The 13,667-nt window shown below is 39.4% G+C and overlaps 1 protein-coding gene across 1 annotated transcript in view; it reads left to right on the forward strand.

The window, feature by feature from the left end:
* The first annotated feature begins 11,327 nt into the window (after nucleotides 1-11,327).
* The window catches only part of LOC106343851 (RNA-binding protein 24-like), a 6,251-nt gene continuing 3,911 nt past the window's right edge, over nucleotides 11,328-13,667 (forward strand). The window contains exons 1-3 of the mRNA XM_013783180.1: nucleotides 11,328-11,708; nucleotides 11,783-11,906; nucleotides 12,324-12,441. Of these exons, the coding sequence (XP_013638634.1) occupies nucleotides 11,520-11,708; nucleotides 11,783-11,906; nucleotides 12,324-12,441 (431 nt within the window). The 5' untranslated portion in view covers nucleotides 11,328-11,519. The remainder of the gene's footprint in view (nucleotides 11,709-11,782; nucleotides 11,907-12,323; nucleotides 12,442-13,667) is intronic.

Below are 13,667 nucleotides of genomic sequence, written 5' to 3' on the forward strand. Positions count from 1 at the left end.
CCGATTTGGGGTTTTAATCATGTAGGAACATGATTTAGGGTTTGGGGTATCGAACTTTTAGAGCTTCGATTTACTCAATTAAGATTTTTGATCTATTACCCTATGGTTTTGATTCATAAAGATTAGGGTTTTAGGGTTTCATTCTTTATCAATCAATCCATGTTCGATTATGGGTTCTTAGGTTTTGAATTACCTTTTAACCTTAGATGATTGTTGAATCGGACCACAAAAGGAGTTGAGCCGCGAGCTGGACACGAACGGGACACGAGCTGGAATGGATCGAGTCGCTTCTATCGGGTCGCAGACGTCCTTTGTTGCTTGATCGGGAACGCCTTGATCATCGGACGCGAGCTGTCTGATGCTGTCGTGAACGAGGAAGAGGTCGCGTGCTGGAGCTGCTCTCGGGTCGCAAACGTCTGAGCTAGGATCGGGAACGCCTTGGGCTGAAGCTGATCGGGGACGCGAGCTGGAACAGATGCGGGAACAAGAGACGCGATCGGGGTTTAGGGTTCGTCGGATCGCCGGCTAGGGTTAGGGTTTTAGGGTTTTTCTATTTGGGTATTAGCTTAGGGATTTAGAGTTTCGTGCTGATAACGTGTTGTAAAATTAATGGAAAAGTCTATTTTTATTCGTAACATAGAAGTTCCTTATATAGGAGATTACACCGTCATAGATAAAATGAATTATTACAAATCATAATCTGTTGGTTACGAGCTAATCCACAATCTGGTTCGTAACAAATACCTCAAATATAATTGATGTTGCATGATTACACTTTTCTATCGTCGACGTCACGATCTCTTTTCTTCAACATATTCCCTAACCCTAAGTCGTAGCCCGACACTAGTGTTTTATAGAAGCGGATTTAAGTTTGTATCAATATTTTAAATTGATTTAAAGTTTCATAAAGCCTATTACTATTAGCCAGCGTCGTTAACAAAAAAACAGCCAAAATTGTTTTTTTTGGGGATAAATGGCCAAAATTGTTATAAAAGACTATCTATAAAAGGTTTGAAAAAACGACTATCTATAAAAGGTTGATATATATTTATATAGTAGATATACTTTAACAATAAACAAGAAAAGTATTCGCGTACACACATTATTTTTGTATCAGTAACATATAGAATATATGGAAACATATACTTAAGGGTTATAATGTAATTAGTCTTTCTTAATACCCTAGTACTACTCGATTGTATATATTGATGTACATAGTTTACCTAATGAATTAAGTTCCACATCTATATGGTATCAGAGCCACCATCTCTAAATCTCAAAATTTCTTTGCCGCTCTTGAAAATTTTCAAACATATCTTCTTCTAAAAACAACTCTCATGTATCAACACATGAAGCGGTGGTTATCAACAACAAAACACTCCTAAGCGTCAACATGACAAACGTTGCAAAACTCACCAGTATCAATCACCTAATGTGGAGCAGACATGTTCATGCTCTGTTTGACGCGTACGACCTAGCTGGCTACCTCGATGGATCCACCCCAATCCCGCCTCCAACGATCACAACAGAGGGTGTCGAAACTGTGAATCCCGACTACTCTCATTGGAAGAGACAAGACAAGTTTGTCTTCAGTGTTCTCTTGGGAGCGATCTCACCAACAATCCAACCATTGCTCTCCTGGACCACCACCGCATATCAGATCTGGGAGACTCTCGAGTCTACGTATGCTAAACCAACAAGAGGCCACATCAAACAACTGAGGCAACAAATCAAATAATGGAAGAAGGGAAGCAAGACCATTGATGACTATATGCAAGGATTCATCACTCGATTTGACCAGCTGGCCATACTTGGCAAAGCATATGATCTGGAAGATCAAGTTGAGTTCATCATTCACGGACTCCCAGAAGAGTACAAGAATGTTGTAGATCAGATTGAGAGTAAAGACATAACACCATCTCTCATAGAGATCCATGAGCGGTTAATCAATCAAGAAGCTAAACTCCAATCTGCAAATCCGCAATCGGCTTCAGCGATCATCCCTGTCTCAGCGAACGTTGCTTCTCACCGTGGTAACAACAACACAACTCAGCGTGGCAATTCCAGCAACAGGCAGTACTCAAACAGCAACAACAACTGGCAATATCCAAACAACAACAACAGAGCCGACACTTATCAACCACACCCTTACCTTGGGAAATGCCAGCTTTGTGGACTGCAAGGTCACAGTGCACGGCGTTGCAACCAACTCAACAACGCAAGCCGCAGAAATAACTCTGTTACTAGTCAACAATCTCCTTTCACACCATGGCAGCCTCGAGCCAATGTAGCTATGGCGCCTCAGTACACGACGAACAACTGGCTTCTGGATAGCGGAGCCACTCATCACATCACAAGTGATCTAGCTAATCTCTCTCTTCATCAGCCATATGCCGGCAACGAGGAGGTTCTCATTGGCGACGGCTCTGGTCTCGCAATCTCGCACACTGGTTCTACCTTACTACCCTCTCAACATCGTCCTTTATCCTTAAATAATATCCTCTGTGTTCCCAACATACATAAGAATCTTATCTCAGTCTATCGCCTTTGTAACTCTAACCAAGTTTCTGTTGAATTTTTCCCGCCTCATTTCCAGGTGAAGGATCTCAGCTCGGGGGTTCCATTACTCTAAGGACGGACTAAAGATGAGCTATACGAGTGGCCAGTGACTCCTTCCAGCATCCATTCTCTTCTAGCTTCCACCTCACCAAAAACCAGCTCACATAAATGGCACTCTCGCTTAGGCCTTCCTTCTTTTTCTGTTTTACAATCTGTCGCTTCTCAGTTTGCTTTACCTATGTCGTCTTCTTCTTCTAAACATTTGTCTTGCACCCATTGTCTTATCAATAAAAGCCATAAATTACCATTTTCTCAATCCTCCATAACCTCTTCTCGTCCTCTACAATATGTCTTTTCTGATGTGTGGAGCTCTCCTATAACTTCTGTTGAAAACCATAAATATTACCTTGTTTTGGTCGATCATTATACAAGGTATACCTGGATCTACCCTCTCTCAAAGAAATCTCAGGTCCGTGATGTCTTCATTGCGTACAAGGCGCTCGTGGAGAAACATTTTCAGACTCCACTCACAACACTTTACTCGGATAAGGATGGCGAGTTCATTGCCCTGCGATCCTACTTGACAGAACATGGCATTGCTCACCTCACTACACCACCAGGTTCACCACATACGCCGGAGCACAACGGTCTTTCCGAAAGGAAACACAGACACGTGGTCGAAACAGGCATGACGCTAATGTCTCAAGCTGGTATACCAAAAACGTATTGGCCCTATGCCTTCGCCGCAGCAGTATATCTGATCAATCGTCTTCCCACTCCTATCCTATCAATGGAATCTCCCTTTCAGAAGCTGTTCCACAAGAAGCCGAACTACAACAATCTCAAAGTCTTTGGCTGTATGTGCTTCCCGTGGCTGCGACCTTACAATACTCACAAGCTTCAAGACAAGTCGAAGCCATGTGTATTCCTAGGCTACTCGCTGACACAAAGCGCGTACCTGTGTCTGGATGTCGATGCTGGACGTCTCTATGTCTCGCGTCACGTTCAATTTGATGAAGACCAATTCCCATTCAAAACAAAAATCCCATCTTAACAAGCTCAAACACTACCCACTGAAATTCCCTGGATGCCACCGGTCACTCGTGTTCCTTGTCAAGCTCCGTCCTCGGCTCCAATGGTGCCTCCAGGCTCGGGTTCTTCTACCTCGTCTCCGGGAATTGTTCAACCGATTCTTCAACCCCACCACAACTCAGGTTCTATTATTCCTAACTCTAATTTAAATTCTTCTCTACCAGGCCCAAGCCCAACAGTCACTATACCTCAACCTACCTCAATACCTACTGGCCCAACAAATCAAACCAACCCAAACCCACCAACCCAAACAAATCAACAAGTCCAATCACCCAGACCGTCCTCACCGACTCCGTCACCGATACCGACACCAGCACCTGCAACTACGCAACAACCAATTTCCCAAAATCCACCAAGAATGAAAACCCGGTTACAAAACAATATTACCAAGCCAAATAAAAAGTACTCTCTCAACATTCGAACCCGACAAACCAACCTAATCCCAACTACCATTAACCAGGCGCTGCGAGATCCGAACTGGAGAAATTCGTGTACTGAGGAGTTCAATGCTCAAATAAAAAATCGTACATGGGATTTGGTGCCACCATCACCACATCAAAATATTGTCGGTTGTAGATGGATTTTTACAACTAAAATGCTTTCTGATGGTACTGTTGACAGGAACAAATCGCGACTAGTGGCCTGTGGTTATAGCCAACAATACGGTGTCGACTTTGGCGACACGTTTAGTCCCATCATTAAAGCTACGATTGTTCGTACTGTTTTTGGCGTTGAAGAAAGCAAATCATGGCTGTTGCGACAATTGGATGTAAATAATGCGTTCCTTCAAGCTCGATTGACTGATGAGGTGTATATGGCTCAGCCCCCAGGATTTGTTGACAAAGATCGTCCGGACTATGTTTGTCGCCTCAACAAAGCTATCTACGGTTTAAAACAATCACCGCGCGCCTGGTACCATGAGCTCAAGACATATCTACTATCCGCTGGATTCCAAAACTCAATAGCTGATACTTCTCTGTTTGTTCTTCGGAAGAATGGTGACATGGTCTATCTTCTGGTCTACGTCGACGATATTATCGTTACTGGTAGTAACAATAGCCTCATCAAAGCCATAATTGCCTCACTTGCCACGCGATTCTCTATCAAGGACCTGAGTGACCTACACTATTTTCTCGGCATTGAAGTGACGAGAACTTCTCATGGCCTTCACTTGATGCAGAGGAAATACATCAGCGACTTGCTCAACAAGGTAAACATGCAGAACACTAAGGCTGTTTCTACTCCGCTCAACCTTGCAGAGAAACTCTCACTGAATCTCGGCAAGCCACTGTCTGATCCCTCACAGTATCGAACCGTTGTTGGAAGCCTTCAGTATCTAGCATTCACTAGGCCTGACATAGCGTATGCTGTCAACAAGCTCTCTCAATACATGCATTCTCCTACAGATGCACACTGGACTGCAATAAAACGTGTCTTACGGTATCTAGCTGGTACGATGTCACATGGCATTCTCTTACACAGGAACAATCCTCTCTCACTTCACGCATACTCAGATGCTGACTGGGCCGGAGACAGAGATGATTTCATCTCAACAAATGCCTATGTAGTTTATCTCGGTGGTCATCCAATCTCTTGGTCGTCAAAGAAACAAAAAGGAGTCTCAAGATCATCAACGGAAGCCGAATACCGGCCAGTGGCAAACACAGCAGCGGAGCTTCGCTGGATCTGTTCTTTACTAACAGAACTCGGCATCACATTACCATCAGATCCGTTTACCTATTGTGACAATATTGGGGCCACCTATCTTTGCGCCAATCCAGTCTTCCATTCTAGGATGAAGCATATAGCTTTGGATTATCACTTCATTCGGGAACAAATACAATCAGGCCAGCTGCGTGTTACACACGTTTCTACAAGGGACCAACTCGCTGATGCACTTACAAAGCCACTCACACGGACACCATTTCAGTAGAACTGTCACAAGATTGGAGTGGACAAAGCCCCTCCATCTTGAGGGGCATATAGAATATATATGGAAACATATACTTAAAGTTTATAATGTAATTAGTCTTTCTCAATACCCTAGTACTATTCGATTGTATATATTGATGTACATGGTTTACCTAATGAATTAAGTTCCACGTCTATATAACATACATTATGATAGATTTACACCCACATACTAACACATCAATGATTCTAACATAAACCACTCTGCGTTTACGGATACATTTTTTCGTATTTAGTGCAAGAGAGAGACAGCTAATGGAGATAAAATAATGGTAGGAGGAGGTTCCACGTGGAGGAATCTGCCAGTTCACGAATTCTCTTAGACCATCATTAACGCAGGGTTCTTAGTACATGGTTCTTAGCAGAATATAAGAACCCGACTCTTAACTTTTAACTGAAAAAGTTAAGAGTCGGCTCCTAAATCTCTTATTTAAGAGCCGACTCTTAGCATTTTCAGTTAAAAATTAAGAGTCGGGTTCTTATATTCCGTTAAGAGTCCCGTCCTAAGAACCCTCTTTAATGATGCTCTTATGTTTCTTCTTTAATCTCCACTCCAACTATCTCCTCTTTCGACATGCTGGCAAACTGGCTCCACTTTCTTTTTCTCTTTATTGCCAAACAAATATCCTTATTGGCTGACTAAACAAATGTTGTCATCAACCAACATTTTCATATAAAATTTCTCTTAAAAATTTCCACTATTTTCTATCCATAATTTAATTAGAACTACCAATGAATAGGTTGGTATGAGAAATGACATACATTTTTTTTTGTTTCGGTCAACTACACAGTTATCTATATATAATCTGATTCTGCTCAATATAATAATAATTGTAAAATACAAGCGGGACTCATGTAGATTATAGATAGGGCTGGACATTTTATCCGTTAAATTTGATTCAATTCGTGATTTGATTCGTTATTTGTTTCGAAGCAAATCACAAATATTAAAATTTTGGGAAGCGGATATCTGATCCGATCCGGCAATATATAAATACATGTATATCTTGATTATATTTAAAGTTTTTAATGCATAAAATTATATAATTATTACTCTAATATATGATTTGATAAATTCTATTCACATTATTACTTATATAAAAGTATTACATAAAAGGAAAAGAACACATTTATGATAATTATAATTTTTTCTTAAGTTTGTGTTATTATAATTGCTAACTAAGTTAAAAAAAAATTACAAAATATGTAGATTCACTATTTCTTTTAATTTTTGTCATCTATATCATGCAAAAAAATATTTTACAAAACAAATTTGTATCAAGATTTTAAGATTATTTGTATTAATCAAAACATATGAGATATCCGTAAGTATTCGTATATATCTGAAAATATCTATTTATTTTCCGGATATCTGTTTTTCCGAATATCCGTATTTTTTCGAAGCAAAGCAAATCGAAAAATTAGATATCCGTGATATACGAAACAAATCACAAATACCTTTAAAAACCCAGATATCCGATCCGTGCTCAGGCCTAATTAAAGATATTGGGGTTTAATAATAGTTTGCATAAGAAAAGAAGAGAAAAAAGGGGGTTAAAAAGAGGGATGGTCGTTATTGGGTGCGTGCATGCGTGCGTGGGAGTGGGACTATGTATAGCTGTTCCTCTCATTTTTTTTATTATAAAGTAAGCTGTTTCGCTCATGTGATCTTCTCAATTCTTTTGCGGTTTTGCCTTCCACTTTCACATATGTATATGCCCCTTACAACAACAGCATTTGAATTTATATATCCTTGTTAGTTTTACTCTTTTTACTATGTGTTTACTTTTGTTTTGATAAATAAGAGAGTATGTGTCGATCTCAAAGATATGGCTTTCGTCCCTACAAGAACTGTTCTATACGTTTAATGTACGTGTAATCATCGTAGACGCAAAATATTGCTTCAATATTTACCCCTGCCAATATAAGTACATTTTTGTTTATATGACGTATCATAATTTATTATATACCTAGCTAGATATCGTGGTGTAAAACCATAATGTTTGGTATTTGTTAATTTTCAGTTATTATTCAAAGTTTTCTTCTAAAGAACTAATTCCAACTTATATACATGTACTAATATATATTTTAAAAAAAAGAATTATGTATCTTTGAATCAAATCGGCCATAATTAGACAACCACATCAAGACGATTAATAATATATAAATTGATTCATAACAAACTCTACATCTAATTTAATGTCTGGCACTAATAAAACAACTGGTTGGGTATTTGTGGAATTTATTTATCGTCTACTTATATGTGTATATATATTGCCGTATCATATAGTCTGATATCAATTAGGCATTTATAAACAAGGGATGGGAAATTTTACAGGAATATATATACTCAAACTTGAAACAATTCGATCCCTTCATCAGGTTCCACTTACCCCTTATGACTTGGTGGATATAACAAAGGACTTCCACAAATCTTGAAAAGTCATACTGATCCAATCGGCATAATCATCATGAGTATTTGTCTAATCTCTACACATAGTAATCACCTGTCATATTTTTGCTATGGTATGATTGGGATTTACTTATAATTCTCCAATTTTGTTTTTTCTTTTAACATCGAAGCTGGTCTTGGTGCTTAACTTTTTTTTTTTTGTTAAGTATGTGAATTTCATTAAACAAATAATGACACATGGAGATACATTTTAGTGCATCTAAGTTGCTAATCAAAGCAATAGTGTTTTAAGTAGCCAAAAAAAGGTAAAAAAGACTCACTAGGACAAGAAATGTTCAATCACAACACAATGGAAGTGATTAAAGCTTAGCTAATACTAACAAATCCATGGACAACTTTGAAGTTTGCAGTAGACACAACGAGAGAGAAGATGCCGGAACCTACATCAAAACCGCACAGGCCCGAAGAGAACACAGCCGGAGAATAGTCCAAGGGACCGCAGACCGTCCCGAAGGCGACTCGAACCGTAGAATAGGCGAAGCAGGGTTGACCTCGCCCTGGTCCTGCCATCACTAGGGTAGAGTCCACTCCAGACGCTGCAATCTCAAGAAGATGACAAACCGTGATCCCGATAATCCAAACTCGACGATGAGAAGCCAAGAGTTGAAGCACAGGTGGGTAACAAGCAGATACAAGCGAAGGTTTTAGCAGCTCGACTCCGGTCCCATCACGCTAGCAGAGCACAAAAGGTACCAGCTTCAGAACATCAAGAGAGGCAGGAGACATAGGCCTTCTTCCTTCTGAAACTTGAAGAGCGAAGGAACATGAGCTCCCATCAGCAGGCGAGAGAGGAGAAGAGACCCATCAAAGGGAGCTGAGACATCGCAAAGTAACAGCACGAAACTCCGAGCTATCCCGACATCCCCCGATAGATCTGGATCCTAACAAGACGCCATGGTAGTTGTCGAGAAAGTGTACCATAAAGAAGTCCCCAGCGAAGAGTCTCACCATCGCCTTTTTCATCTCAGAACGAGTCACAAGACAGGGAAGTTCTTACCTTTAGCAATCGGAGGAGGAGACAGAGGAAGACAGAGGAAGACAGAGGAGGCAGTGAACTGACCGGAAAGGCGAAAGCAGCGACACTTATCCATTCCGGCGACCCTCCGTGAGAGATCTGACCCAGATCCGCTCAAGTCAAACCCTAGATCTACTTCCAAGACGACGCCTCCTGCTCAGATCTGACTCTCCACGACCTCGTCATCACTCCAGGGAAGCTGAGGATGCCCTCAGACGCCGGTTTGGTTCGCCGGATCCGGCCGCTATCCGACGAAAACCAGAGTAGATGAAGCAAGAAGGAAGTGGAGAAACCAAGTCGTGAGAGGGGAGAGACTGGACACAGTAACGACTGGGGTGGCGACCGACGGGTAGAGACCCTCCGTCAGCCACCGGAGCTAATGGCAGATATGGTTGTGGCAAGAAGAAAGCGTATGGTGGGGAGAGAAGAAAAGAGAGAATCCACTTTCTAACCTCTCTCTTAGGATATTCTTGGTGCTTAACTTTGATCTCATATAATTTCAGTCAGCTTATGATCAGGAGAATTAATGTCAAGTACATCATACTACGTGATACTAAGGAATATATATGAGTTTTCAATATTTGACAAACAAGATGCAAGCTGCATTGAAAATTTAAGATTGATTATATATAGTTTTCACGAAAAGAAATCAAGGGATGAACCAACCCAAGGATGAGAACAAGGCTATACATAGAAGAACACAACTAATATAATCAACCAACCGAAAATAGAACATGGGTATGAACTATGATTATTTTATTATAATACTTAATCACGTATAGTCTTTTTTTTTTTTAACTCAAAATTTTATAATCTTTCATAACGGAACACATCGTGGATTACAAAAGCCGGCAGAAAATGGTAATATCTCCGGAAGCAATAGCCCAAAACAGGGAGACAATAACAATGAGGTAGGATAATACGAGAAAAAAACATTAGAGAGCCACATGTATTAAAGCTGGAACTGATGGACTGATCATAACTCGCAGACACTCTTGAGAAACACGAGACCGAAGATAACCAAAGAACCAATGACTTAGGAAAACCCAATCCTGAAGGGTACACCACCAAGCCAAAACAGGTGCACCATCGGGACAAGCATGTACGAGGATAAACTTACATCAACACCAGAGACTGTTGCAAACCGGAGCCAACGCAGAACCAAGTCAAAACCAAACACCCAGGCTCAAGAACTTGAAATGCTAAAGGGAAAAACACCGGGGAAGATTTACAGGTCTTACACGCAGACACTCGTTAGGCAGAATAGCGATCTACAGAGCTAAAACTGGTCACCTCCTCGCAAGAGAAAACCTACAAATCAAACTCACTGCTTCGTCTCGAAACGCTCGCCCAATCCATGGTGGATAAAGGAGAGGTCTAGTAGATTCATCCACAGCAAATATACTTTACACAGACAAATCCAAAAAACTAGAACAAGGCGAAAAAAGAATTGACCATAGCTGGAAGCAACCGAAGAGAAACAGAAGCACCATAATCCAAATCTAAAGCAACCCTCGACTTGACAACAACGACCTTCACCTAAACTACCATAAACCATAGAAATCTAGATTAAACTAAAGAGAAAGAGGAGATCCTCCCTCACATAGCGACAGTGAAGAGCATTGCCAACCACGGAGAGAGATCAGACGACCTGGAGTTTTTTTCTTCTTTTCTCTCTTGACCGGCTTGACCTATTTTTTCGCTCGTTTGGAATATGAATCACGTATAGTCTTCTATAGACTTGTAGTAACATATAATTTGTCTATAAGATATATGATATAGAGGTATACGTATACTGATTATGCCAAATAATATGGCAGAATCATTAAAATATACTATTTAATTTGAGAGCAGCGAAATAGCTTCGTCTTTTACTTATAAAAAAATAGCTTCGTATTACTTGTTAACTATAGAATTGTGAGTGAAATTCCTGATTCCAATTTTTTTGATAAAACTCTGTATCATCTCTCAGTTTACAGATTATCTACGAGAATCAGTTATATAACTATATTTAAAAACATCAATGGAGATATTTAATGAGTGATGAAATAAAAAGTTGTGGAAGAGGTACAATGTTAAAACCTGGCAAAAATTATAGACAGCGAAGACATGCTCAGTGTAGGGTCAGAATCATAATACGGCACCGTTTAAGAGTTGCAATTTGCCAAAAAAAAAAGGAGATAAATCGAAAAAGTCGTTCGTGAGGCATTTGACGACATAAAGGAGCTAACTTTCCTTCAATTACAATCTGTTCTTCTTTTCTTTTCTTGGCTGATGTTTTAATTAGACAGACCCCATTCTCCATATTCATTCATTTTTATATATTCAATATATCTGTTATCGGTATATATCATCACAAACCATCATCATCAACAATCAAAAACAGTTATATATCATTTCGTATAACAAATGTCTTCTAATACAAGCTATTACCGATCGCCGTTCGGAGACACGACCTTCACGAAAGTGTTCGTCGGAGGCTTAGCATGGGAGACGCCAACCGAGGAAATGCGTCGTTACTTCGATCAGTTCGGAGAGATTCTTGAAGCAGTCATTATCATGGACAAGACCACAGGAAAATCTAAAGGCTATGGTTTCGTAAGTTAATCCATTATTTTTTTTTGTGTAATTGTTTTTCGAGGCCAGCAACGTCATCATCTCGCTGGTTCTAGGTCACGTTTCGTGAGTCAGACTCAGCGACTAGAGCAGTGGCCGATCCAAATCCTGTGATCGATGGAAGAAAGGCAAATTGCAATATTGCGTCTTTTGGACGGCCACGACTATCGACGCCTAGAGGTTCGTGAAGCCATTTTATCTTCTGAATGTGTCAATCATCGTCTCATAGGTCTATTAAATGTTCTATCCTTTCGGCTGGATTATTTGATGGGTTTAATCTTTTTGTTTTTCCAAAAATTAACAAAGGCTCATACGATGATGAATAATATACTACTGTGTTTTTCATAATTTAATCATCTTTTTCTTTGGTAAAAAAAAACTGAATTCACCACTTATTTTATCGTTGAAGATATCAATCAGTATATAAGATTTTCATATTGTGAAAGCTCTTAAAAAATTTATTACATTTCATATATTTTTAATATGTAATTGATTTTTTCTGTGATATATGCATACAAGGAAAAATGCTACATTTCCAATAATATAATCAGTAGGAATTTTATGTAAAATATTTAAGATTACTCTTTGATGGCACAGGGAGAGAACAAGGAGGAAGCCCTAGTCAGTATCAAGGCGGGGGACAATCAGGCTATACCGGAATGGTTGCTCCGCTGCAGCAGGCTGCGACTGCCCAGCTCATGTATCCGCCGTACGGGTACGTGTATATCATTTTAAAAATAAGAATTAATGGGTTTGTTTTCTTTATTGAAATACAAAGGGTGTAAAGAAATTTATAAATTTTGCGTAGACAATGAAATGGTCCAATGCGATTGAAATGGTAAGAGATAGAAGATGATTTTTTTTTTTTTTTTTTTTGAGAAAGGGTTTAAATAGAAGATGATATTTAATGCTTCGATTTGAGCAAGTTGGAGTCAGCCTGTAAAAATCATATTCATAATATAAATACTTATATCAGACTAGCTAGTTGTCATGTAAAAAGTATACTACATATTGTAGATTAGCCAGATCAACATCGCAACAGAACAATAATAGTGAAATATGTCATGTGCATATAAAGACTGTATATATTTGTTTCGATGAATTTGCATGCACTTAATTTTGTCTGAGGAAAAATAATTTACACTTTATGTGTGTGTGGTATCACTACAAGAAAACAGAGGGATTCTGATGGCCGAAATCGTCAGAAATTCGTCGGAATAGAAACAATAGCGACGGACAGGTTCGTCGGAATAGACCGATTTCCGACGAATTTCCGACGAACCTGTCTGTCGGTATCGTTTTGTCAGAAAAAAAAAATTCGTCGGAATTTCGTCAGAACTTCCGACGACTTTCTGACGAATACCGAGAAACGTCATTCAGACGAACTTCCGACGATATTACGATGCGGACACACGAGACCAGAGTTCATCGGAAAAACTATGTACCGACGGAGAACGTTCCTCGGACAATTCCGACGTAGTGGAGGCGTCGGAATATACCGACGGACATTGGTTCGTCGGAATATACCGACAGACATTTGTGGAATATACCGACGGACAATGGTTGTCGGAATATACCGACGGATATTTGTTCGTCGGTACATTCCGACGGATATTTGTCCGTCGGTATATTCCGACGACCATTGTCCGTCGGTATATACCAATTTTAAAAATGAATTAATTTTGCATTTTTATATATATTTTTATATTAATAAATTAAAAAAATCAGAATTTAAAACTAATAATATTATAGAATTTAAATTCATACAAACCGAAATAGAAAAAAACATTCAGAAAGTTTAAAATTCATGCAAACCGAAATAGAAAAAAAAAACATTCAGAAAGTTTTAAAAAACCGAAAAAACTAAGATGAACTCGAAGACATCAAACGATCTAGCTTCTGCATTATCTCGGTGGTGAACTTCTTTTGGGATGCCAACTC

This window comes from Brassica oleracea, chromosome C5, assembly GCF_000695525.1.
Source record: "Brassica oleracea var. oleracea cultivar TO1000 chromosome C5, BOL, whole genome shotgun sequence".
In the NCBI taxonomy this organism is placed as follows: Eukaryota; Viridiplantae; Streptophyta; class Magnoliopsida; order Brassicales; family Brassicaceae; genus Brassica; species Brassica oleracea.